The sequence below is a fragment of the Oncorhynchus tshawytscha genome, linkage group LG25 (assembly GCF_018296145.1).
Source record: "Oncorhynchus tshawytscha isolate Ot180627B linkage group LG25, Otsh_v2.0, whole genome shotgun sequence".
Taxonomy (NCBI): Eukaryota; Metazoa; Chordata; class Actinopteri; order Salmoniformes; family Salmonidae; genus Oncorhynchus; species Oncorhynchus tshawytscha.
In genome coordinates, this window is record NC_056453.1 from 1,832,347 (window position 1) to 1,857,605 (window position 25,259).

The window sequence follows — 25,259 nt, forward strand, 5'->3', positions numbered from 1 at the left end:
ACCTAGCACACTATGAAGAATATCCTGTGTGTGAGCAGGTCAAGTTGTTGCTGTTAATGTTGACGTGTAACATAGTAAGAAGGAAATATAACAATATCAGATATCAGCGTTCCAATATCATGTATACAACATGATACATTGATTTGGCAGAAAGAAACAACAAATTAAACAATATTTAGCTGTATTCAAAATGGAACTGTGGATTCTCTTTGACACCCGCTATTCCTATTACCTGTGTATTTGCCATTCTAATTGCCTGCTGCAAATCCATTTGTTTTCTTAGACAATCTTTGTTCTCTCTGAAAAAAATGTGGAGAGCCTTCAATCATGCAGGTTAGTGTTTTTCGTCATGAATGTTATTCTGGAGGCAGCTCTGCAGAGTGGTCACTAGTTGGCACAGTTACAAAGTTATAAAATAAGATTTTAAACCTAACCCTAACCACATTGCTAACCCTAACCTTTAATTAAAATCAAAAAGCACATTTTTGTTTTTATGATTCTTTACAACATAGGCAATTTTGACTTTGCAGCTGGCCCATCTGGCAGAAATCGCTCAGTTCTGCCTCCAGAGCAAGATTCATGACAAAGTCAACCTACTTCAATCATATCATAGTAGTAGTGTTCAATAGAGTTCATACATGAGCATTTCAAAGCTTGATTTTCCTTTCTCACAGGTAATCTAAAACTATCTGGAAAATAATCTGTCATTTCTGTATTCATGAGCTATTGATAATTAACAATCAGTATGCAAAAGGCTTTGAGATTGTCTCCAGGCAACCATATAGATCTGAAGCCTACGATACACATATTGATTGGTTTCATGTGGGGAAGGTACATCCACACACTACCCATACATTCAGCAGTATTGACCTGCTTACAAATACCACCCTGGGATGGCATGAAGAGAGACATTATTTTCTCTTGTTAGAAAGGTTGTTATATTCTCCATAGACATAGCACAATTAACCCTTACCCTAAAATACACTATACATGTATATAATCATGACTTGTTAAGGCTCTGTAAAGCACTGGACGGTGTTTGTGGGTATAACTGCCAATTTTCATTAGTCGGGTCAGTGTCCTCTGCGAGTTGCAGGGCATCAAATCCAATTCAGGTAATTCAATTCTGATTGAAACAATCCAAATTGCATGCACGGACTGACAATATACTGTAGGAGTTGGATTTGTTAATTTTATGCTAGCCAAGGACCAAAGTATTCAGTTAGATGTTGATCATGTTCAAAAATAAAAACCTGAGTGAGGGAAAGCACAGCAGCCATGCTGTCAATGTTGTGTAGCTACCTGTTCATGGTAACTTAATGGTATCCATTAATGCAGAGGGATGTCTCACTGACTCCTGTAAATGATGGCTGTCATTCTCCCTGGCACTTTCAAAATGGTACAGACATCTAAAATGAAAACCCATTTAAAAATAGACATTTCAATGTGAAACATTTTATTCAGTCTCAATAACATCTCACAGAGATACATTTAGTTTGTTAATACAATAGTATTAAAAGGCTTATGCAACATCTATATCACATTTATGGTAAATAAACAAAAAATAAGCTATCAAGCACACAACTTGAAGTATCTTGATTACCAAACAATTGAAAATGGAGAAAGAGTTAAATGAATGGAACATGTTATACAATCTTCCCCAGCTATCAACAAGTTCTGTATATTGATCCAATATGTCTGTGATGGTCATATTGACCACGATGATGCTGTTAAATGTTGATGATAGAATATGTAAAACCTCAAGAATGTCCAAATACCACAGAACTTAGATTTTTTTTTCACCGAATTTGCTGAATATTGACAGCAGCCAGACAAACCATATACAGTAACTGTGCTTCATCAAGAAATTAAAGGACAACCTCTGAATGAACCATGGTTGTTTCAACAGTCGAGTCATCCTAACAGAACGTTTACTGTACAATAACAAATAAACAGGGCACATAGAACACAGGGATGAGACACAAATAGGCCAGGCTCATGTAGATTGTCAAACATTAGAACAATCTTCTCATATGTAAAGCCTGACCTTTCTGCATAATATGTAGTGAAATAAAACAGTCAAAAGCTTGGTTGACAAATTAATACAAAACTGCATACAAATATAAGGCAATGCAGCTGCAGTGAATACTCTAAATAGTAAGCTGTTGATTTCACATTCTTGAGAAGTGAATGCTACACATAAAATATCAGTTTGTTATAATCTGCCACATACTTTGCTGAGTAGATGATTCTCAAAGTTAGAGTTCATAAAAGGCATTTTAAGTTACAACGTTTAACCTTGAAAGTATAAAAAACATAACTACACAAATGTTCATTGGAGCTGAGCTGAAATGGCCCTTTGAGTTAAGACCTGAAAAAGACAAAGACACATTAACAAGCATACCTGGGTAACTCATAGTTATGAGACAGACATTTGTTTAAGGCACTTTGGAAACCCAAAAGTTCATCCTGTGAATGGTGAAAGACAAAAACAGCAATCTCTTACTGGACATCTTTGGTATCCTGATGGGGCCACTGCTGCTGCCATCACCTCCACCACTCAAGACTTTGATCTCAATGAGGTAGTCCTCGCCAGAGGGGACTTGCAGCTCCACGCTGGTCCTGTTGGTCTCCACCATGCTGCTCTTTCCAAGCCAGTTCTGACGGTACACCACCTGCACACCCCACAAGACATGCCACAAGAGGTCGCTTCACAGTCCAAGTCCAGAACAAACTATTACATAGAGCCATGACTACATGGAACTCTATTCCACATCAAGTAACTGATGCAAGCAGTAAAATTCTATTTAAAAAACACCTTATGAAACAGCGGGGACTGTGAAGCAAAACAAACATAGGCACAGACACATGCATACACACACACACACGATAACATACGCACTATACACAAACATACACATGGATTTAGTACTGTAGATATGTAGTAGTGGTGGAATAGTGGCCTGAGGGCAGACAGTGTGTTGTGAAATCTGTGAATGTATTGTAATGTTTAAAAAAAATGTATAAACTGCCTTATTTTGCTGGACCCCAGGAAAAGTTGCTGCTGCCTTGGCAGGAACTAATGGGGATCCATAATAAACCCCAGGAAGAGTAGCTGCTGCCTTGCCAGTAACTAATGGGGATCCATAATAAATTCAAAAACCTTGAGACGGGTGAGGGAATATCATGGTGAGTATCTGATTAATACTGATTTCAGCGACACAAGTCGTTTGACCTTAAAGATAAATTACTGATTTATGGATAATGCCTCTGTACTGTTTCTTTGAAGAAAGAAAAAGTGCTTCTCAGAGAAAGCCAAACTCTTCAGAAAAATAAATTAGTATTTTCTTGATCAGTCAAATAGTTTTAAGAAATGTGTTGTATTTTTAATGCAGGCTCTTTCCAGAGGATGCCATGAATTGCAAATTATAGTGTGAGGTGTTAGTGTGGCCCCCTGTGGTGCTCAGTGGAGGGGGTGGACCCCTGTGGCGCTCAGTGGAGGCTGGCGTGGCCCCCATGTGGCGCTCAGCGGAGGCTGACGTGGCCCCCATGTGGCGATCTGTGGAGGCTGGTGTCGCCCTGTGGCGCTCCGTGGAGGCTGGTGTGGCCCTGTGGTGCTCCGTGGAGGCTGGTGTCTCCCTGTTGCGCTATGTGGAGGCTGGTGTCCCCCTGTGGTGCTTCGTGGAGGCTGGTGTCCCCCTGTGGTGCTCCGTGGAGGCTGGCGTCACCCTGTGGCGCTCCGTGGAGGCTAGCGTCGCCCTGTGGCGCTCCGTGGAGGCTGGTGTCTCCCTGTTGCGCTACGTGGAGGCTGGTGTCCCCCTGTGGTGCTTTGTGGAGGCTGGCGTCCCCCTGTGGTGCTCCGTGGAGGCTGGCGTCACCCTGTGGCGCTCCGTGGAGGCTGGCGTCGCCCTGTGGCGCTCCGTGGAGGCTGGTGTGGCCCTGTGGTGCTCCGTGGAGGCTGGTGTCTCCCTGTTGCGCTACGTGGAGGCTGGTGTCCCCCTGTGGTGCTTCGTGGAGGCTGGTGTCCCCCTGTGGTGCTCCGTGGAGGCTGGCGCCTCACTGTGGTGCTCCGTGGAGGCTGGTGTCTCACTGTGGTGCTTCGAGGAGGCTGGTGTCCCCCTGTGGTGCTCCGTGGAGGCTGGCGTCACCCTGTGGCACTCTGTGGAGGCTGGCGTTGCCCTGTGGTGCTCCGTGGAGGCTGGCGCCTCACTGTGGTGCTCCGTGGAGGCTGGTGTCTCACTGTGGTGCTTCGTGGAGGCTGGTGTCCCCCTGTGGTGCTCCGTGGAGGATGGCGTCGCCCTGTGGCGCTCCGTGGAGGCTGGCGCCTCACTGTGGTGCTCCGTGGAGGCTGGTGTCCCCCTGTGGCGCTACGTGGAGGCTGGTGTCCCCCTGTGGTGCTCCGTGGAGGCTGGTGTCCCCCTGTGGCGCTACATGGAGGCTGGTGTCCTCCTGTGGTGCTACGTGGAGGCTGGTGTCTCACTGTGGTGCTTCGTGGAGGCTGGCGCCTCACTGTGGTGCTCCGTGGAGGCCGGTGTCCCCCTGTGGTGCTCCGTGGAGGCCGGTGTCCCCCTGTGGTGCTCCGTAGAGGCCGGTGTCCCCCTGTGGTGCTCCGTGGAGGCTGGTGTCTCACTGTGGCGCTCCGTGGAGGCTGGTGTCCTCCTGTGGTGCTCCGTGGAGGCTGGTGTCTCACTGTGGTGCTCCGTGGAGGCTGGTGCCTCACTGTGGTGCTCCGTGGAGGCTGGTGTCTCACTGTGGTGCTTCGTGGAGGCTGGTGTCCCCCTGTGGTGCTCCGTGGAGGATGGCGTCGCCCTGTGGCGCTCCGTGGAGGCTGGCGCCTCACTGTGGTGCTCCGTGGAGGCTGGTGTCCCCCTGTGGCGCTACGTGGAGGCTGGTGTCCCCCTGTGGCGCTACATGGAGGCTGGTGTCCTCCTGTGGTGCTACGTGGAGGCTGGTGTCTCACTGTGGTGCTTCGTGGAGGCTGGCGCCTCACTGTGGTGCTCCGTGGAGGCCGGTGTCCCCTGTGGTGCTCCGTGGAGGCCGGTGTCCCCTGTGGTGCTCTGTAGAGGCCGGTGTCCCCCTGTGGTGCTCCGTGGAGGCTGGTGTCTCACTGTGGTGCTCCGTGGAGGCTGGTATCTCACTGTGGTGCTCCGTGGAGGCTGGTGTCCCCCTGTGGTGCTCCGTGGAGGCTGGTGTCTCACTGTGGCGTTCCGTGGAGGCTGGTATGACCCCCATGTGGCGCTCAGTGAAGGCTGATGTCTGAATGTGGAGCTTCACAGGCTCCTAGCTGCTTCCTCACCTGCTCTCTCAAATCTCTGAGCCACATCCGATCAGTCAATTAGAAAATGTATACATTAAAAGAAAGCAGACCGTTTTCTGAGTCATAATCCTCTGCTGAATGCTCCAAGAGTTCAGATACCCAGGATGACATGAAACGCTTCCTGTTACACAGGTTCAAACACAGCAGGTCTTTTTACTACTGCGGAATTCAGGGAGATCGAGAGGCAGGAAGTTTCACTGAATGTATCACTGAGAAACAGAGAAACAGGTTTGTTTTGCGTCATGTCACTGGGAACAGACTTTTTAATTTTGTACGGCCAGACAGGGACAATCCATATGTGATACTGAAAGTGCTGAGGTTTACATTTCCACTGCGACCAGGGAGTCATTTTTAGAGAACATAGCTGCTGAGGTTAGCCAAGAAACTGCATTTGTTTCCTAGTTTTCAAAGATTCTGCTATTTCACTGACAACACTCACCTTGTATCCTGTCACCTCAGACTCATTTCCCATTGCCTTGACATGCTCCCACTTTAAAAAGATCTTGGAGTTGGTCAAGTTCCACTCAATATTCCCTGGAGGTTGACTTGGTGCTGAAAGATATGCAATCATATAGCAACTCGAGTTAGTCACGTAACATTCCGTCAATAGCTGAAATAACTCCTAAATTACTTTCTCACTTTAACCATCCCCTTTTATCGCTGCTGTATGAAGGAAATCTCAACTAGAAGGGTACAAGGTTAGTGGCTGAATGATTTCCTCTAACTCTGATAAGCTCATAAACATGCTTCCTCTCCATGAGACGTCAAGACAAACAGCATCTTGTCACAGATTTTTGTAATTTTCTAAAAGAGGGCCCTGCTAATTCATGTTGTAGGTATAAGATAATCCAATTCCATCTGTTAGTCTGCAGTCAACACGCAGTCAAGACCATACACAGATGACTGTGTTTCGTCTCAGCAGTGCTGTTGAGGTAGAGGATTCACAGAGGCTCTAAAGTCATTGAAGTCATATTATATCCTGCTGCATTTTACCACAATTCCATTCTGCGGGATATGCAGGCTTCATGAACGTGAAAGCGGACTTGTAAAGAGAGAAATGCTCAAATTGCATGTGACAGCTGTCCCATCTCAGAAAAAAACTCACGTGGTTTCTTGGTGGTGACATTGACTGCAGGGCTAGAAGGCCCTGCTCCAGCACTGTTCTGGGCCCTGACTGAGATCAGATACAACGTACTTCCCATGAGTCCAGAGAGAAGGGCCACAGTATCCGTGACCTTCACCATCTCAGCATCACTCTCCTGCACCCCCTCCTCCCAACAAAGCACCTGGAACCAAAGACATGAAGGTTATCCCAGACCTCCTGGCAGCATTAGAAACACTTCCAGCACTGTTGTTTGCTGATTTCATTCTGGACCTGATGAACAGGGGCTGTGAGTGAACAATGAAGGTCAAGTTAAAATCTCTCTGGGATCATTCGGGACGCTAGCGTCCCACCTTGCCAACAGCCAGTGAAAGTGCAGGGCGACAAATTCAAAACAACAGAAATCTCATAATTTAAATTCCTCAACCATACAATTTTACACCATTTTAAAGATGCACTTCTCGTTAATCCAACTACAGTGTCCGATTTCAAAAAGGCTTTTCGGAAAAATCAGAACATATCATTATGTTAGGTCAGCAACTCGTCACAGAAAGCATTCAGCCACTTTCCAACCAAAGAGAGGTGTCACAAAAAGCAGAAATATGGATCAAATTAATCACTAACCTTTGACGATCTTCATCAGATAACATTCCCAGGACTCAATGTTACACAATACATGTATATTTTGTTCGATCAAGTTCATATTTATGTCCAAAAACCTCAGTTTACATTGGCGCCATGTTCAGAAATGCCTCCAAAACATCCGGAGAAATTGCAGAGAGCCACATCAAATAACAGAAATACTCATCATAAACCTTGATGAAAGATACATGTTTTACATAGAATTAAAGATAAACTTGTTCTTAATGCAACCACTGAGTCAGATTTCAAAAAAGCTTTATGGCAAAAGTCACAATATTCAGTAATCTGTGAACAGCGTTCAGCCACAAATGGAAGCCATACAGTTACCCGCCAAATTGTGGAGTCAACAAAAGTCATAAATAGCATTATAAATCTTCACTTACCTTTGCTGATCTTCGTCGGAATGCACTCCCAGGACTCCCACTTCCACAAGAAATGTTTGTTTTGTTCGATTACATTCATATTTATGTCCAATAGGCAATCACTTAAATTAAACTACAAACCACTACAAACCGAATTTCCCACTTCCTGGTTGGATTTGTCTCAGGTTTTTGCCTGCCATATGAGTTCTGTTATACTCACAGACATCATTCAAACAGTTTTAGAAACTTCAGAGTGTTTTCTATTAAATACTAATGATATGCATATATTAGCATATGGGACAGAGTAGCAGGCAGTTTACTCTGGGCACCTTATTCATCCAAGCTACTCAATACTGCCCCCCTGCCTGGGCCTTCCCTATAGGCAGCCAGTCCTGGGCTATACTAAGGAAGAACGGGTAAGATCCTCAGGGTGTTCCATCATGAGGGACAATGCTTGTTGTGGAGGAAATTGACATATGATGTTCACACTTGTAAGTGGTGATTTATAGAACACTACTCAGGCAGGGTAGCAGCCAGGGTATAAGGGTCCTTGGGAGACCAGAACAGCTTTGGACAGACCTCTTCATTCTCCAGATTAGATGGTGAGAAATCTACCCGTATCCCAAGCATTTTTACAGGGTAGGGGAGATGTCAAGTTTTTGCCACTGGCAGTTCTATTTAAATGCATGCCGACCCATTGCAGAGCCAATCATACAGAGGATAATATATATCATGTTGTTTTCGGCTCTCTACCAGCATCATGAATGTTGGGATATTTTTCATACCTCATATCCAATGATCTTCCCACTGCTGGCTGTCTGGGGGATGGGTTCCCAGTACACCTCGATTTCAGAGGCTGATAGCGTCCGGGCCAACACTCTGGACGGAGCTATAGAGGGCTCTAAAGATGAAAAGATTACACCAAGAATATTATCAAAAAATGGTAAACATTCAAGTCAAACTAACCCAAACTTTCCGTTTCATCAACAACTTGACCAATAGTCAAAGGAACTAACCTTCCTCTGCAGAATACACTACAACCACATGGCTAGATGGGCCTTCTCCTTCGTTGTTGTAGACTCCAACTTTCACCTCAAATTGGGAGAGGGGAGGGATGCTGTCGTTCCTGAAGGTGTATCTTGATGCATCAGGTGAAGGCAGCACAGTCTGTTTCCACGTGGTTGTACCAAGAGAACGAAAAGCCACAATATATCCAAATTCCTCTCCATTCTGTAGTTCCTCTGGTATCGGCTATGAGACAAAGACATTTTGACAGCATAAATTGTAGATTTTTTCCCCATTGGTTGTGAACTGAATATCAAATGACTATATGAACTGGAAAAGTCAAATTCTGAATAATCAAATTCCACAACATCAACAAGTTAATACATGCATCTGCCAAAATAAAGGAAACACCTGAGTTAATGAGGCACACAAAGTATATTGAAAGAAGGTGCTTCCACACAGGTATGGTTCCTGAGTTAATTAAGCAATTAAAACATCCCATCATGCTTAGTGTCATGCCCAGTTGCCCATTATTTTGGCTACCATGGCTAGAAGAAGAGATCTCAGTGAAGAGTGTGTGTGTGTGTCTCAGTCACCATCTCTTTACCCAATTGAACAACTTATGGGAGATTCTGGAGCGGCGCCTGAGACACTGTTTTCCCACCGCCATCAACAAAACATCAAATGATGCAATTTCTCGTGTAAGAATGGTGTCGCATCCCTCCAATATATACCAGACACTTGTATAGTTAATGCAAAGGTGCTTCCTTTCCTTGGCAGTTACCTTTATATCCAAATCTATACACACTTCCTAAACCATTCTGCATGATAAGCCAAATCACTTTAAGAGATCCACAGAAACACCCATTCTGAGACATCATCCTAGATTTATGCACATACAATTTCCACCATCGCTGCATCTTGCATTTTGATTTACACACCAGGGGAGCCGTTTGGAGGAGGCAAATATCTAGGCAAGACAGCTCTTGTTTTAATTAAAACCCATTTAATTGAAGTCACATTGCCGTAGAGAATTCTGTCAAACCCCATTCATGTCAGAAGAGTGATTTGAAAACAGCCGTCACAATGAAGACATATTCTAATAAATCTGATCAGCAAGCTTACCTCCCATTGGATAACCAGTTCTCCTCGGCTACCTCCTCCTCCACTCACATTACCCGGTGCTACTTCAGGAACTGGATGGACAGAAACAACAACAGTGTCTAATATAAGGGTGTGTATTCCTTCAGAGGGGGGAGTAAAGGCATATTTGAATCCTTACTACTCCAAAACCATACAGAAGCCTTGATATCACTATCATAGTGCCCCTAATCACAATACGGTTTCCTAAATTCACAAAGCAAAGGCTTGTTTTTTTTAATCCAATTACATTTAGGTTGATACTGTCACAAGCGCCTGTGCATACTTGCCTATAAAGGTTACACACACACACACACACACACACACACACACACACACACACACACACACACACACACACACACACACACACACACACACACACACACACACACACACACACACAGCACACACAGCTGCTGTTAATACAGTGTGTCACATCCATGTGTTCTCCTCTCTTGTGGTTCAGTGAGCCAGTCGAACGCACTCTGCTAACCAGCTCAAAATAGACACTTTTAAGTCATTGCCTGATGGCATGCGTGGGTATTTCACAGCATCTAAATGCTTAAAAGGTATGATGCATCCTGCTCGGTTGGTTCTAATCTAATGAGCAAAAGTATCAAAAGTGTCAATATCCACATGGCTGTGTCAGGCGTGTCATCTATCACATGAACAAATTCTCACTTTCTTTGCCTATTAGGTAAATCATTAACACCTGTCTCGGTGTCTGTCGATTGGAACAAAGCTGATTCTGTCTTCATTACACATAATTAGCGATGAGAAAGGCACGATAAAAGTGACTGTGGGATCTACATGGTGAAATCTATCAGGGGAAGAACAGAACACTCAATACAAGTTACACTAATCAGACAGTTAGATTCACCACGAGAGGACAGAAAGGAATTAAAAAGTACCTGCTGCTTTCGTTCGAATCTGCTTGGATTGCATGCTGGGCTCTCCAACACCCACATTGTTGATAGCCACCACCCTGAATTCATAATCCACCCAGGGGTTTAAATCTATCACCGTTGCATGAAACATCTGTCCAGGCACAGAATCAGGAACTAGGATTAAAGAATTTAGAATTTAAATACATATTGATTTTCATCCATCAACAAATCACATTTCAGAAAGCATCCATGTTATCAAAGACTGTCTGTGATACAATTCAATCAATATAACTTATCCCAGAAGGCCCCTGAGATAACAAATGAGTAAAAAGAAAGCAATACTCCTGTTCACATCATCCCCGAAGCTGACTCTTCTCACAATATTATCATAGTACAGAAACCACCAAATGATATATGTCTATGACAGAAACATTCTATGAATATAATGTCCTGTAGAGAACACTTCCATAAACGCTGTAGTGTCTAAGCAAATGGATGGGCTGGTGTTGTAGCTACCTGTCCTGACGGCCTGCCAGCCGATGGAGAAGGGGGTCCTGGCCTGGATGCTGTATGTGGTGACAGGGCTGTGGTTGTCTGGCCCAGACCCCCAGGAGAGCTGGGCACTGGAGTCAGTGATCTCCCCCACCATGAGGCCCTCTGGGGCACCGGGTGGTCCTGACAGATCAGGGAGACAACCACTGTCAAAGAGCTCTATTGTGTCAGCCAAAAAAGGATGGTAGGATTAAACCAGTTTCATGCAAGGCAGTCAAAAGAGAAAGACTTGTAATATTTCACCCAGCGTAGCTAAAGATCCTTCAATTGATGAGGGGAAATACAAAATTATTCAAAAGGGAAGGAGAAGTGGAAAATTAATGTATTGATTTAGAGATGATCCTGTAGTCATTATTTAACACTGAATGAATGTCACCGAAAATAGTTGGCTGAAGTAAAGAGAATGAATAGAGTGTGATAATGTCTGAGGTTTTCTAATTCCTCTTTAGATGATTGCTACAGCGTGTCAGAAATACCAAGTAGCATCACAGTGAGGAAGTGCGTGCGTGCGTACCTCTGACAATGAGGTCGGCTGCTGCTGAGACACTGTCCACCACGGTGTGAACCATGCACACATACTTCCCAGAATGCTTTAGCTGAATATTCCTGACCATCAGATCACCAGCTGATTCCTGATGACAATAGAACAGGACAAAGTGTAATTTCACAACAATACTAGTAATTCCAAATACAGTCATTCAATAACAATTTTTCATGTTGTGTACCAATAATCATTCTGATAATGTTTCATCTCTCTGTACGCTATGGCAGTAGCAGGAAGAACTAGGCCAGGCTAGGTCTTTAGAGAGAGGAAAGAGCAGGTAGGAACACTGGAGTGACACTGGTTCTAACAGTCCTTGTGTTAAACAAACGACTTCCTGAACTTTAAGAGCTCTGCTAAATGATGCTGACAGTAAAAATGTCAGTGTTATACAGGCCATTTTAGCACAGGGTCTTTGTGTGCTCAGCAGACCCGAGGATACATCCTGTATTCAGATAGATATGTGCTCTGATTCAGAGGGGTTGGGTTAAATGTGCAAGAACATTTTCAGTTGAATGCATTCAGCTGTACAACTGACTATGCATCCCCCTTTCCGTGTTCAATTCCTTGTTCACAGGAGTAATTACTTATTTTGTATTTATTTAACTCAGCAAGTCAGTTAAGAACAGATTCATATTTTCAATGACAGCCTAGGAACAGTGGGTTAATGCCCTTGTTCAGGGGCAGAATGACAGATGTTAACCTTGTCAGCTCGGGGACTTGATCTTGCAACCTTTCGGTTAGTAGTCCAACACTCTAACCACTAGGCTACCTACCGAGTATCATGTGGTCTACTCCTAAGACCAGCTACAGGCTGGGAGTTTTCATCTCTCGCTACAAGTTTTACCTGGCCAGGCCTCCATGTCATATGCCCTAGTCCTGTTTGACTTGTAGGTGTACTGTTACAGTACACAGACGTGAGCAGAGATGCCTGTGTTTAGTCTGTCTCCTGTACAGTACAGGTCAGAGTTTCCCGACCCTGGTCTTCCAGTACCCCCAACAGTACACATTTTTATTACAACCCTGGACAAGCACACCTGATTCAACTTGTAATCATCAAGCCCTCAATGAGCTGAATGAGGTGTTTGTCCAGGGCTACAACAACGTTAATTGTTGGGGGTACTGGAGGACCAGGGTCGGTGTATTGTTGGGGGTACTGGAGGAACAGGGTCGGTGTATTGTTGGAGGTACTGGAGGACCAGGGTCGGTGTGTTGTTGGGGGTACTGGAGGACCAGGGTCAGTGTATTGTTGGGGGAACTGGAGGACCAGGGTCGGTGTATTGTTGGGGGTACTGGAGGACCAGGGTCGGTGTATTGTTGGGGGTACTGGAGGACCAGGGTCGGTGTATTGTTGGGGGTACTAGAGGACCAGGGTCAGTGTATTGTTGGGGGTACTGGAGGACCAGGGTCGGGAAACATTGATATACAGTGCCTTCGGAAAGTATTCATACCCCTTGACCTTTTTCACACTTTGCTACACTATAGCCTCATTCTAAAATGTATTAAATAAAACAATTTCCTCATCAATTTACACACAATACCCCATAATGATGAAGCGAAAACAGGTTCAGAATTTGTTGCAAATGTATTCAAAACAAAAAAACAGTAATACCTTATTTACATAAGTATTTAGACCCTCAAAAATGAGCTCAGGTGAATCCTGTTTCCATTGATCATCCTTATGATGTTTCTACAACGATTGGAGTCCACCTGTGGTAAATTGAATTGATTGGACATGATTTGGAAAGGCACACACCTGTCTATATAAGGTCCCACAGTTGACAGTGCTTGTCAGAGCAAAAACCAAGCAATGAGGTCGAAGGAATTGTCCGTAGAGCTCAGAAATAGGATTGTGTCGAGGCACAGATCTGGGGAAGGGTACCAAAACATTTCTGCAGCATTGAAGGTCCCCAAGAACACAGTGGCCTCCATCATTCTGAAATGGAAGAAGTTTGGAACCAGCAAGACTCTTCCTAGAAATGTCCGCCTGGCCAAACTGAGCAATCGGGTGAAAAGGGCCTTGGTCAGGGAAGTGACCAAGAACCAAATGGTCACTCTGACAAAGCTCTAGAGTTCCTCTGTGGAGATGGGAGAACCTTCCAGATGAACAACCATCTCTGCCACACTCCACCAATCAGGCCTTTATAGTAGAGTAGACAGACGGATGCAACTCCTCAGTAAAAGGCGAATGACAGCTCACTTGAAGTTTGCCAAAAGCACCTAAAGACTATCAGACCATGAAAAACAAGATTCTCTGGTCTGATGATTGATCTCTGTGGCCTGAATGTCAAGCGTCACATCTGGAGGAAATCTGGCACCATCCCTATGGTGAAGCATGCTGTGGGGATGTTTTTCAGCGGCAGGGAAAACTAGTAAAAAAAAATCAAATCAAATCAAATTTTATTTGTCACATACACATGGTTAGCAGATGTTAATGCGAGTGTAGCGAAATGCTTGTGCTTCTAGTTCCGACAATGCAGTAATAACGAACAAGTAATCTAACTAACAATTCCAAAAAACTACTGTCTTATACACAGTGTAAGGGGATAAAGAATATGTACATAAGGATATATTAATGAGTGATGGTACAGAGCAGCATAGGCAAGATACAGTAGATGATATCGAGTACAGTATATACATATGAGATGAGTATGTAAACCAAGTGGCATAGTTAAAGTGGCTAGTGATACATGTATTACATAAGGATGCAGTCGATGATATAGAGTACAGTATCTACGTATGCATATGAGATGAATAATGTAGGGTAAGTAACATTATATAAGGTAGCATTGTTTAAAGTGGCTAGTGATATATTTACATCATTTCCCATCAATTCCCATTATTAAAGTGGCTGGAGTAGAGTCAGTGTCATTGACAGTGTGTTGGCAGTAGCCACTCAATGTTAGTGGTGGCTGTTTAACAGTCTGATGGCCTTGAGATAGAAGCTGTTTTTCAGTCTCTCGGTCCCAGCTTTGATGCACCTGTACTGACCTCGCCTTCTGGATGACAGCGGGGTGAGCAGGCAGTGGCTCGGGTGGTTGATGTCCTTGATGATCTTTATGGCCTTCCTGTAGCATCGGGTGGTGTAGGTGTCCTGGAGGGCAGGTAGTTTGCCCCCGGTGATGCGTTGTGCAGACCTCACTACCCTCTGGAGAGCCTTACGGTTGAGGGCGGTGCAGTTGCCATACCAGGCGGTGATACAGCCCGCCAGGATGCTCTCGATTGTGCATCTGTAGAAGTTTGTGAGTGCTTTTGGTGACAAGCCGAATTTCTTCAGCCTCCTGAGGTTGAAGAGGCGCTGCTGCGCCTTCCTCACGATGCTGTCTGTGTGAGTGGACCAATTCAGTTTGTCTGTGATGTGTATGCCGAGGAACTTAAAACTTGCTACCCTCTCCACTACTGTTCCATCGATGTGGATGGGGGGGTGTTCCCTCTGCTGTTTCCTGAAGTCCACAATCATCTCCTTAGTTTTGTTGACGTTGAGTGTGAGGTTATTTTCCTGACACCACACTCCGAGGGCCCTCACCTCCTCCCTGTAGGCCGTCTCGTCGTTGTTGGAAATCAAGCCTACCACTGTTGTGTCGTCCGCAAACTTGATGATTGAGTTGGAGGCGTGCGTGGCCACGCAGTCGTGGGTGAACAGGGAGTACAGGAGAGGGCTCAGAACGCACCCTTGTGGGGCCCCAGTGTTGAGGATCAGCGGGGAGGAGATGTTGTTGCCTACCCTCACCACCTGGGGGCGGCCCGTCAGGAAGTCCAGTACCCAGTTGCACAGGGCGGGGTCGAGACCCAGGGTCTCGAGCTTGATGACGAGCTTGGAGGGTACTATGGTGTTGAATGCCGAGCTGTAGTCGATGAACAGCATTCTCACATAGGTATTCCTCTTGTCCAGATGGGTTAGGGCAGTGTGCAGTGTGGTTGAGATTGCATCGTCTGTGGACCTATTTGGGCGGTAAGCAAATTGGAGTGGGTCTAGGGTGTCAGGTAGGGTGGAGGTGATATGGTCCTTGACTAGTCTCTCAAAGCACTTCATGATGACGGATGTGAGTGCTACGGGGCGGTAGTCGTTTAGCTCAGTTACCTTAGCTTTCTTGGGAACAGGAACAATGGTGGCCCTCTTGAAGCATGTGGGAACAGCAGACTGGTATAGGGATTGATTGAATATGTCCGTAAACACACCGGCCAGCTGGTCTGCGCATGCTCTGAGGGCGCGGCTGGGGATGCCGTCTGGGCCTGCAGCCTTGCGAGGGTTAACACGTTTAAATGTCTTACTCACTTCGGCTGCAGTGAAGGAGAGACCGCATGTTTTCGTTGCAGGCCGTGTCAGTGGCACTGTATTGTCCTCAAAGCGGGCAAAAAGTTATTTAGTCTGCCTGGGAGCAAGACATCCTGGTCCGTGACTGTGCTGGGTTTCTTCCTGTAGTCCGTGATTGACTGTAGACCCTGCCACATGCCTCTTGTGTCTGAGCCGTTGAATTGAGATTCTACTTTGTCTCTGTACTGGCGCTTAGCTTGTTTGATAGCCTTGCGGAGGGAATAGCTGCACTGTTTGTATTCAGTCATGTTACCAGACACCTTGCCCTGATTAAAAGCAGTGGTTCGCGCCTTCAGTTTCACACGAATGCTGCCATCAATCCACGGTTTCTTGTTAGGGAATGTTTTAATCGTTGCTATGGGAACGACATCTTCAACGCACGTTCTAATGAACTCGCACACCGAATCAGCGTATTCGTCAATGTTGTTGTCTGACGCAATACGAAACATCTCCCAGTCCACGTGATGGAAGCAGTCTTGGAGTGTGGAGTCAGCTTGGTCAGACCAGCGTTGGACAGACCTCAGCGTGGGAGCTTCTTGTTTTAGTTTCTGTCTGTAGGCAGGGATCAACAAAATGGAGTCGTGGTCAGCTTTTTCGAAAGGGGGGCGGGGCAGGGCCTTATATGCGTTGCGGAAGTTAGAGTAACAATGATCCAGGGTCTTTCCACCCCTGGTTGCGCAATCGATATGCTGATAAAATTTAGGGAGTCTTGTTTTCAGATTAGCCTTGTTAAAATCCCCAGCTACAATGAATGCAGCCTCCGGATAAATCATTTCCGGTCTGCAGAGAGTTAAATAAAGTTCGTTCAGAGCCATCGATGTGTCTGCTTGGGGGGGATATATACGGCTGTGATTATAATCGAAGAGAATTCTCTTGGTAGATAATGCGGTCTACATTTGATTGTGAGGAATTCTAAATCAGGTGAACAGAAGGATTTGAGTTCCTGTATGTTTCTTTCATCACACCATGTCACGTTAGTCATACGCCCCCGCCCCTCTTCTTACCAGAAAGATGTTTGTTTCTGTCGGCGCGATGCGTGGAGAAACCCGCTGGCTGCACCGCTTCGGATAGCGTCTCTCCAGTTAGCCATGTTTCCGTGAAGCAGAGAACGTTACAGTCTCTGATGTCCCTCTGGAATGCTACCCTTGCTCGGATTTCATCAACCTTGTTGTCAAGAGACTGGACATTGGCAAGAAGAATGCTAGGGAGTGGTGCACGGTGTGCCCGTCTCCGGAGTCTGACCAGAAGACCGCTTCGTTTCCCTCTTTTTCTGAGTCGTTTTTTTGGGTCGCTGCATGTAATCCACTCCGTTGCACTGGTTGTAAGGCAGAACACAGGATCTGCATCGCGAAAAACATATTCTTGGTCGTACTGATGGTGAGTTGACGCTGATCTTATATTCAGTAGTTCTTCTCGGCTGTATGTAATGAAACCTAAGATGACCTGGGGTACTAGTGTAAGAAATAACACGTAAAAAAACAAAAAACTGCATAGTTTCCTAGGAACGCGAAGCGAGGCGGCCATCTCTGTCGGCGCCGGAAGTAGAATCGAGGCAAAGGATCGAGGCAAAGATTAACGGAGCAATGTACAGAGAGATCCTTGATGAAAACCTGCTCCAGAGTGCTCAGTACCTCAGACTGGGGTGAAGGTTCACCTTCTAACAGGACAACGACCCTAAGCTCACAGCCAAGATAACACAGGAGTGGCTTCGGGACAAGTCTCTGAATGTCCTTGACTGAATGTCCTTGAGCCAAATCCCGGACTTGAACCCAATCGAACATCTCTGGAGCGACCTGATAATAGCCGTGCAGCAACGCTCCCTATCCAACCCGAAAGAGCTTAAGAGAATCCGCAGAGAAGAATGGGAGAAACTCCCCAAACAGAGGTGTGCCAAGCTTGTAGCGTCATACCCAAGAAGACTTGAGGCTGTAATCGCTGCCAAAGGTGCTTCAACAAAGAACTGAGTAAAGCGTCTGAATACTTAGGTAAATGTCAGGTTGGATGGGGAGCGTCGCTGCACAGCTATTTTCAGGTCTCTCCAGAGATGTTAGATTGGGTTCAAGTCTGGGCTGTAATATTCCTATAAGCAAAAAAAATAAAAAGTACATTTTTGCTTTGTCATTATTGTGTGTAGATTGATATGGGGGAAAAAATATTTAAATCATTTTTTGAATTACGGCTGTAACGTGTCAAAGTGTAGAAAAATTCAAGGAGTCTGAATACTTTCTGAAGGCAGTGTAGGTACATACCCCTCCTATCATCTCAAAGTGGTCCTGTTTGTTAAAATCAATGAGTTTGCCGTTGAAGAACCACTTAAAAGTGGGATCCAGGGAGGAGTCTCGGGACACTTCACATGGCAACACGATGCTCTGTCCCACAGTAGCATCCACACTCAGTGGTGGAACCGTTATCTTGGTTGGCTCTGTTTGACAACACAGAAAAACAAACACAGGATCATGTGTTACTGGAGCCGTGCTACAATATTTGAATATAGGCCTGCTGCTGGAAAAATGTCCTGATCATGTTGACAAGATGTTTTAAATTAAATGCTTATTCCTTTCAATCCAATTAACATGTTTGGAGATTTTTTGTTGTTGTTGTATTGATATAGTCTTGAGACTGAATAATTAATCATAATGCAATGATGGTGTCAAATTAATGCTCCATGTACAACCATCAGTTATTAAAACAGCCAAATCAACAAATTTAAACAACAGCTCTTTTTTAAATCAACATGAAATATCTGACTTGGGTGGAACATAACATCTCTCTCCTCACTACTCTAGATGCCAGGGATTTTCTCCCCTCTGCTGTGTGACCAATAACTCACGGCTGACAAAACCAAGGATGATGAGTTATGTTTCTGTCAAACCAGCAGGAACATAAAACAACTATATATTTCATTATCAATTTCATGCTTGGCTTAGTATTTCCCCCTCTAAACACAGGTTTAAACCATCTGCTTAAAAGGTAGTGAAATCCGTGTCCGGAAAAGTACCTTTCACCACCAGAGTACCAGTACTGCTTGATGTCCCAAAGGGGTTCCTGGCCACACAAGTGTACCTCCCTCCGTCTGATTTGCTGATGTTGGTGATACGGAGAGTTCCATCCTCCATAATTGTCCGTCTGACAAAAATGAAGAAACAGACAACTGTTGTTATCAGGATCAATAAGGATTTGATAGCACTGACTAGGTTATATAGGGATTCTAAATGATGATTAGCATTCAAATACATCAACACTTCATCTCGATAATAAACTGGTTGGTACGAGACCCTGAATGCTGATTGGCTGAAAGCTGTGGTATATCAGACCCTATACCATGGTTATGACAAAACATTTATTTTTACTGCTCTAATTACATTGGTAACTAGTTTATAATAGCAATAAGGCACCCCAGGGGTTTGTGATATATGGCCAATATACAAGCGTTGCGTCGTGCCTATGAACAGTCATTAGCCGTGTTATATTGGCCATATACCACATCCCCTCGGGCCTTATTGCTTAAATAGCCTACATCCATGTTGTAGTTTGAATGACAAGTATTTCATGAATTTAAAACTGAATTGTCTGGAAGACTGAATTCTCTACAAGCACATTTGCACATTTCAGAACAGAGCAATTATCTTAGTTGAAGCAGAACAGATTTGCTGTTGGGTCGACATGCTATTGAAAGCACAAAAGATTAAATGTGCATTTTAATAGAATACACAGTGGGACACTAAGGCCAATGAGGATAGGGGAAGGAGAAGAGAGCAGAACAACAGTGAGAGATGATTCACTCCGAATTGGAATCTTTACCTGCGGCCTTGTAATTATACAACATGTGTGAGATCCTATCGACACACTAAAAGCCATTTCCAAAAGGTAATGAAAGCAGATATGACTAAAGAGCCATCTCACTTGTAGCTTGCTGTCTGGACACAGTGAGATACCGAGGAAACTCGAGCAACAATGTTGAAAAAGGCACATTACTGAAATACTCATCAGGGACGATTGTAGACTACATACAGTTGAAGTCGGAAAGTATACTCATAAAGTATACTGTATACTCATTCAGACTTGTAAAATACTGTACAGTTCTGAGGTGTAAAGCAACAGTCAAAGGTACAGTTGAAGTTTACATACACCTTAGCCAAATACATTTCAACTCAGTTTTCACAATTCCTGACATTTAATCCATGACATGTCTTAGGTCAGTTTATTTTAAGAATGTGAAATGTCAGAATAACAATAGAGAGAATGATTTATTTGTCACGGTCGAGATGGATCGGAGGACCAAAATGTGGCGTGGTATGTGTTCATCATTAATTTTAATACAGAAAACGCTGAACACTGAAACCCTATACAAAAACAATAAACGAAATAACAACCGTGAAGCTAATGCAAACTGCGCTGAAACAAGCAATCAACATAGACATCACCCACAAACAAACAGTGCAACCCAGGCTACCTAAGTATGATTCTCAATCAGAGACAACTAATGACACCTGCCTCTGATTGAGAACCATACTAGGCTGAAACATAGAAATACCCAAATCATAGAAAAACAAACATAGACTGCCCACCCCAACTCACGCCCTGACCATACTAAATAATTACAACACAAAGGAAATAAAGGTCAGAACGTGACATTATTTCAGCTTTGATTTCTTTCATCACATTCCCAGTGAGCCAGAAGCGTACATACACTCAATTAGTATTTGGTAGCATTGCCTTTAAATGTTTAACTTGGGTCAAACGTTTCAGGTAGCCTTCCACAAGCTTCCCACAATAAGTTGGGTGAATTTTGGCCCATTCCTCCTGACAGAGCTGGTGTAACTGAGTCAGGTTTGTACGCCTCCTTGCTTGCAAATGCTTTTTCAGTTCTGCCCACACATTTTCTACAGGATTGAGGTCAGGACTTTGTGATGGCCACTCCAATACCTTGACTGTTGTCGTCCTTAAGCCATTTTGCCACAACTTTGGAAGTATGCTTGGGGTCATTGTCCATTTGGAAGACACATTTGCAACCAAGCTTTAACTTCCTGACTGATGTCTTGAGATGTTGCTTCAATATATCCACATAATTTTCCTCCCTCATGATGCCATTTTTTATATGAAGTGCACTCGTACCTCCTGCAAAAAAGCACCTCCACAACATGATGCTGCCACCCCCGTGCTTCACGGTTGGGATGGTGTTCTTCGGCTTGCAAGCCTTCCCATTTTTCCTCCAAACATAACGGTGGTCGTTATGGCCAAACAGTTCTATTTTGCAGTTGCAATCCTTAGACTGGCTTTTTATGGTGGTTTTGGAGCAGTGGCTTCTTCCTTGCTGAGCGACCTTTCAGCTTATGTCGATATAGGACTCGTTTTACTGTGGATATATATACTTTGTACCTGTTTCCTCCAGCATCTTCACAAGGTCCTTTGCTGTTGTTCTGCAATTGATTTGCACTTTTTGCACCAAAGTACGTTCATCTCTAGGAGACAGAACGCGTCTCCATCCTGAGCGGTATGACGGCTGCATGGTCCCATGGTGTTTATACTTGCGTACTATTGTTTGTACAGATGAACGTGCTACCTTCAGGCATTTGGAAATTGCTCCCATGGATGAACCAGACTTGTGGAGGGCTGATTTCTTTTGATTTTACCATGATGTCAAGCAAAGAGGCACTGAGTTTGAAGTAAGGCCTTGAAATATCATCCACAGGTACACCTCCAATTGACTCAAATTATGTCAATTAGCCTATCAGAAGCTTCTAAAGCCATGACATCATTTTCTGGAATTTTCCAAGCTGTTTAAAGGCACAGTTAACTTAGTGTATGTAAACTTCTGACCCACTGGAATTGTGATACAGTTAATTATAAGTGAAATAATCTGTCTGTAAACAATTGTTGGAAAAACGACTCCTAATCCCCTTGCCAAAAGTATAGTTTGTTAACAAGAAATTTGTGGAGTGGTTGAAAAACGAGTTCTAATGAGTCCAGCCTAAGTGTATGTAAACTTCAGACTTCAATTGTTTATTTGCAACATTTTCCCCATTGTTTGTAAAACTTCCACATCACAATCTAGATTAAAAAGTAAATGTAAACATGCATAAACAATGCTATGAACTCCTAGCTATCGTGACACTCTGTTCCAGCAAATCAAAAACAAAAGCTGTGAACTCCTAGCTATCGTGACACTCTGTTCCAGCAAATCAAAAACAAAAGCTGTGAACTCCTAGCTATCGTGACACTCTGTTCCAGCAAATCAAAAACAAAAGCTGTGAACTCCTAGCTATCGTGACACTCTGTTCCAGCAAATCAAAAACAAAAGCTGTGAACTGCAAGCTCAGAAATCAAACGATTTCACTGCAGCTCTTAAAAATATGAATTCACTCAGGCTGAGCTGAGACCATGCCTGACATAGGGTGCTTTGGGCAGATTTATTGACAAAAATATCAAATATTGAGTGATGGAGGCGTGCTGAAAACATGGCCTGAGGGGCAATGAGCTGCAAAACAAATAAAACGTAAAGAACTATCTGCTTTAAGAAAGAAACCCTGTTCAATGCTGTGCATTTTCTATTCTCATCCAGACGCACAGCCTGCATAATCACTTCTTTCTCTTTTTCCACATGACTGCCAAAGGAATATGGTACCTAATCAATCGCTCTGCTCACATGTTGAGGCACGTCCACTGAGTTACGGAAAGACTATGGAAATGTGGCAGCACATATCGATTCAGGCCACAGCCTAAAAGCAGCAGTACCTCCAAGGCTCCTGTTCACCCTCCATCTGACTCAACAACATTACCCCAATTAAAGATGCAGAATTAGAGGGAGTGTGGGAGGAGTACACTAAACATTGTGCTGCTGGTGAGCTCCCTCTATCTAATTTAAGGGGCTTCATTGGCATGCGAAACATATGTTTCCATTACCAAAGCAAGTGAAATAGATAATGAACAAAAGTGAAATAAACAATACAATATTAACAGTAAACATTACACAAAAGTTCCAAAAGAAAAGACATTTCAAATGTTGTAATGATGTGCAAATAGTTCAAGTACAAAATGGAACATAAATATAGGTTGTATTTACAAATGTTCTTCAAGGGTTGCCCTTTTCTTGTGGCAACAGGTCACAAATATTTATGCTGTGATTGCAAAAAAATTCCCCAATAGATATGTGAGTTTATCAAAATTGGATTTGTTTTCAAATTCTTTGTGGGTCTGTGTAATCTGAGGGAAATATGTGTCTCTAATATGGTCACACATTTGGCAGGAGTTTAGGAAGTGCAGCTCAGTTTCCACCTAATTTTGTGGGCAATGTGCCCATAGCCTCTTCTATTGAGAGCCAGGTCTGCCTACGGCGGCCTTTCTCAATAGCAAGACTATGCTGCTCACTGAATCTGTACATAGTCAAACACTTTTTAAATTTTGGGTCAGTCATGGTGGTCAGGTATTCTGCCACTGTGTACCCACTGTTTAGGGCCAAATAGCATTCTAGTTTGCTCTGTTTTTTTGTAAATTCTTTCCAATGTGTCAAGGAATTCTTTTTTTGTTTTCTCAAGATTTGGTTGGGTCTAATTGTGTTGCTGTCCTTTTAATTTTAATGGCATCGGACCGAGGCTCTGCATCTGTCCTCGTGCTCCTAGACCTTAGTGCTGCTTTTGATACCATCGATCACCACATTCTTTTGGAGAAATTGGAAACCCAAATTGGTCTACACAAACAAGTTCTGGCCTGGTTTAGATCTTATCTGTCGGAAAGATATCAGTTTGTCTCTGTGAATGGTTTGTCCTCTGACAAATCAACTGTAAATTTCGGTGTTCCTCAAGGTTCCGTTTTGGGACCACTATTGTTTTCACTATATATTTTACCTCTTGGGGATGTTATTCGAAAACATAATGTTAACTTTCACTGCTATGCGGATGACACACAGCTGTACATTTCAATGAAACATGGTGAAGCCCCAAAATTGCCCTTGCTAGAAGCATGTGTTTCAGACATAAGGAAGTGGATGGCTGCAAACTTTCTACTTTTAAACTCGGACAAAACAGAGATGCTTGTTCTAGGTCCCAAGAAACAAAGAGATCTTCTGTTGAATCTGACAATTAATCTTAATGGTTGTACAGTCATCTCAAATAAAACTGTGAAGGACCTCGGCGTTACTCTGGACCCTGATCTCTCTTTTGAAGAACATATCAAGACCATTTCAAGGACAGCTTTTTTCCATCTACGTAAACATTGCAAAAATCAGAAACTTTCTGTCCAAAAATGATGCAGAAAAATTAATCCATGCTTTTGTCACTTCTAGGTTAGACTACTGCAATGCTCTACTTTCCGGCTACCCGGATAAAGCACTAAATAAACGTCAGTTGGTGCTAAATATGGCTGTTAGAATCCTGACTAGAACCAAAACATTTGATCATATTACTCCAGTGCTAGCCTCTCTACACTGGCTTCCTGTCAAAGCAAGGGCTGATTTCAAGGTTTTACTGCTAACCTACAAAGCATTACATCGGCTTGCTCCTACCTATCTCTCTGATTTGGTCCTGCCGTACATACCTACACGTACGCTACGGTCACAAGACACAGGCCTCCTAATTGTTCCTAGAATTTCTAAGCAAACAGCTGGAGGCAGGGCTTTCTCCAATAGAGCTCCATTTTTATGGAACGGTCTGCCTACCCATGTCAGAGACGCAAACTCGGTCTCAACCTTTAAGTCCTTACTGAAGACTTATCTCTTCAGTGGGTCATATGATTGAGTGTAGTCTGGCCCAGGAGTGGGAAGGTGAACGGAAAGGCTCTGGAGCAACGAACCGCCCTTGCTGTCTCTGCCTGGCCGGTTCCCCTCTTCCCACAGGGATTCTCTGCCTCTAACCCTATTACAGGGGCTGAGTCACTGGCTTACTGGGGCTCTCTCATGCCGTCCCTGGAAGGGGTGCGTCACCTGAGTGGGTTGATTCACTGATGTGGTCATCCTGTCTGGGTTGGCGCCCCCCCTTGGGTTGTGCCATGGCGGAGATCTTTGTGGGCTATACTCAGCCTTGTCTCAGGATGGTAAGTTGGTGGTTGAAGATATCCCTCTAGTGGTGTGGGGGCTGTGCTTTGGCAAAGTGGGTGGGGTTATATCCTTCCTGTTTGGCCCTGTCTGGGAGTGTACTCAGATGGGGCCACAGTGTCTCCTGACCCCTCCTGTCTCAGCCTCCAGTATTTCTGCTGCAGTAGTTAATGTGTCGGGGGGCTAGGGTCAGTTTGTTATATCTGGAGTACCTCTCCTGTCCTATTCGGTGTCCTGTGTGAATCTAAGTGTGTGTTCTCTAATTCTCTCTTTCTCTCTCTCTCGGAGGAGGACCGGAGCCCTAGGACCATTTGATTTGATTTGATTTGTCCTGGGGCTCTGTGGGGTCCGTTTGTGTTTGTGAA

The 25,259-nt window shown here is 44.3% G+C and overlaps 2 protein-coding genes across 4 annotated transcripts in view; both read right to left on the minus strand.

The window, feature by feature from the left end:
- The window catches only part of ccdc186 (coiled-coil domain-containing protein 186), a 1,196,038-nt gene that overhangs the window by 898,431 nt on the left and 272,348 nt on the right, over positions 1–25,259 (minus strand). The gene's annotated exons all lie outside the window — the stretch shown is intronic.
- Positions 1,442–25,259, minus strand: part of LOC112220381 (contactin-4-like) — a 118,280-nt gene continuing 94,462 nt past the window's right edge. The window contains exons 12-23 of one of the 2 annotated variants that reach the window (XM_024382256.2): positions 18,865–18,992; positions 18,116–18,288; positions 11,525–11,642; positions 10,975–11,133; positions 10,483–10,632; positions 9,554–9,624; positions 8,440–8,674; positions 8,209–8,324; positions 6,423–6,603; positions 5,757–5,869; positions 2,507–2,675; positions 1,442–2,371 (exon numbers count right to left, since the gene is read on the minus strand). In XM_024382256.2, the coding sequence (XP_024238024.1) occupies positions 2,280–2,371; positions 2,507–2,675; positions 5,757–5,869; positions 6,423–6,603; positions 8,209–8,324; positions 8,440–8,674; positions 9,554–9,624; positions 10,483–10,632; positions 10,975–11,133; positions 11,525–11,642; positions 18,116–18,288; positions 18,865–18,992 (1,705 nt within the window). In that variant the 3' untranslated portion in view covers positions 1,442–2,279. Of the gene's footprint in view, positions 2,372–2,506; positions 2,676–5,058; positions 5,527–5,756; positions 5,870–6,422; positions 6,604–8,208; positions 8,325–8,439; positions 8,675–9,553; positions 9,625–10,482; positions 10,633–10,974; positions 11,134–11,524; positions 11,643–18,115; positions 18,289–18,864; positions 18,993–25,259 lie in introns of those variants that run through there. The other variant, XM_024382264.2, reaches the window with a different exon arrangement.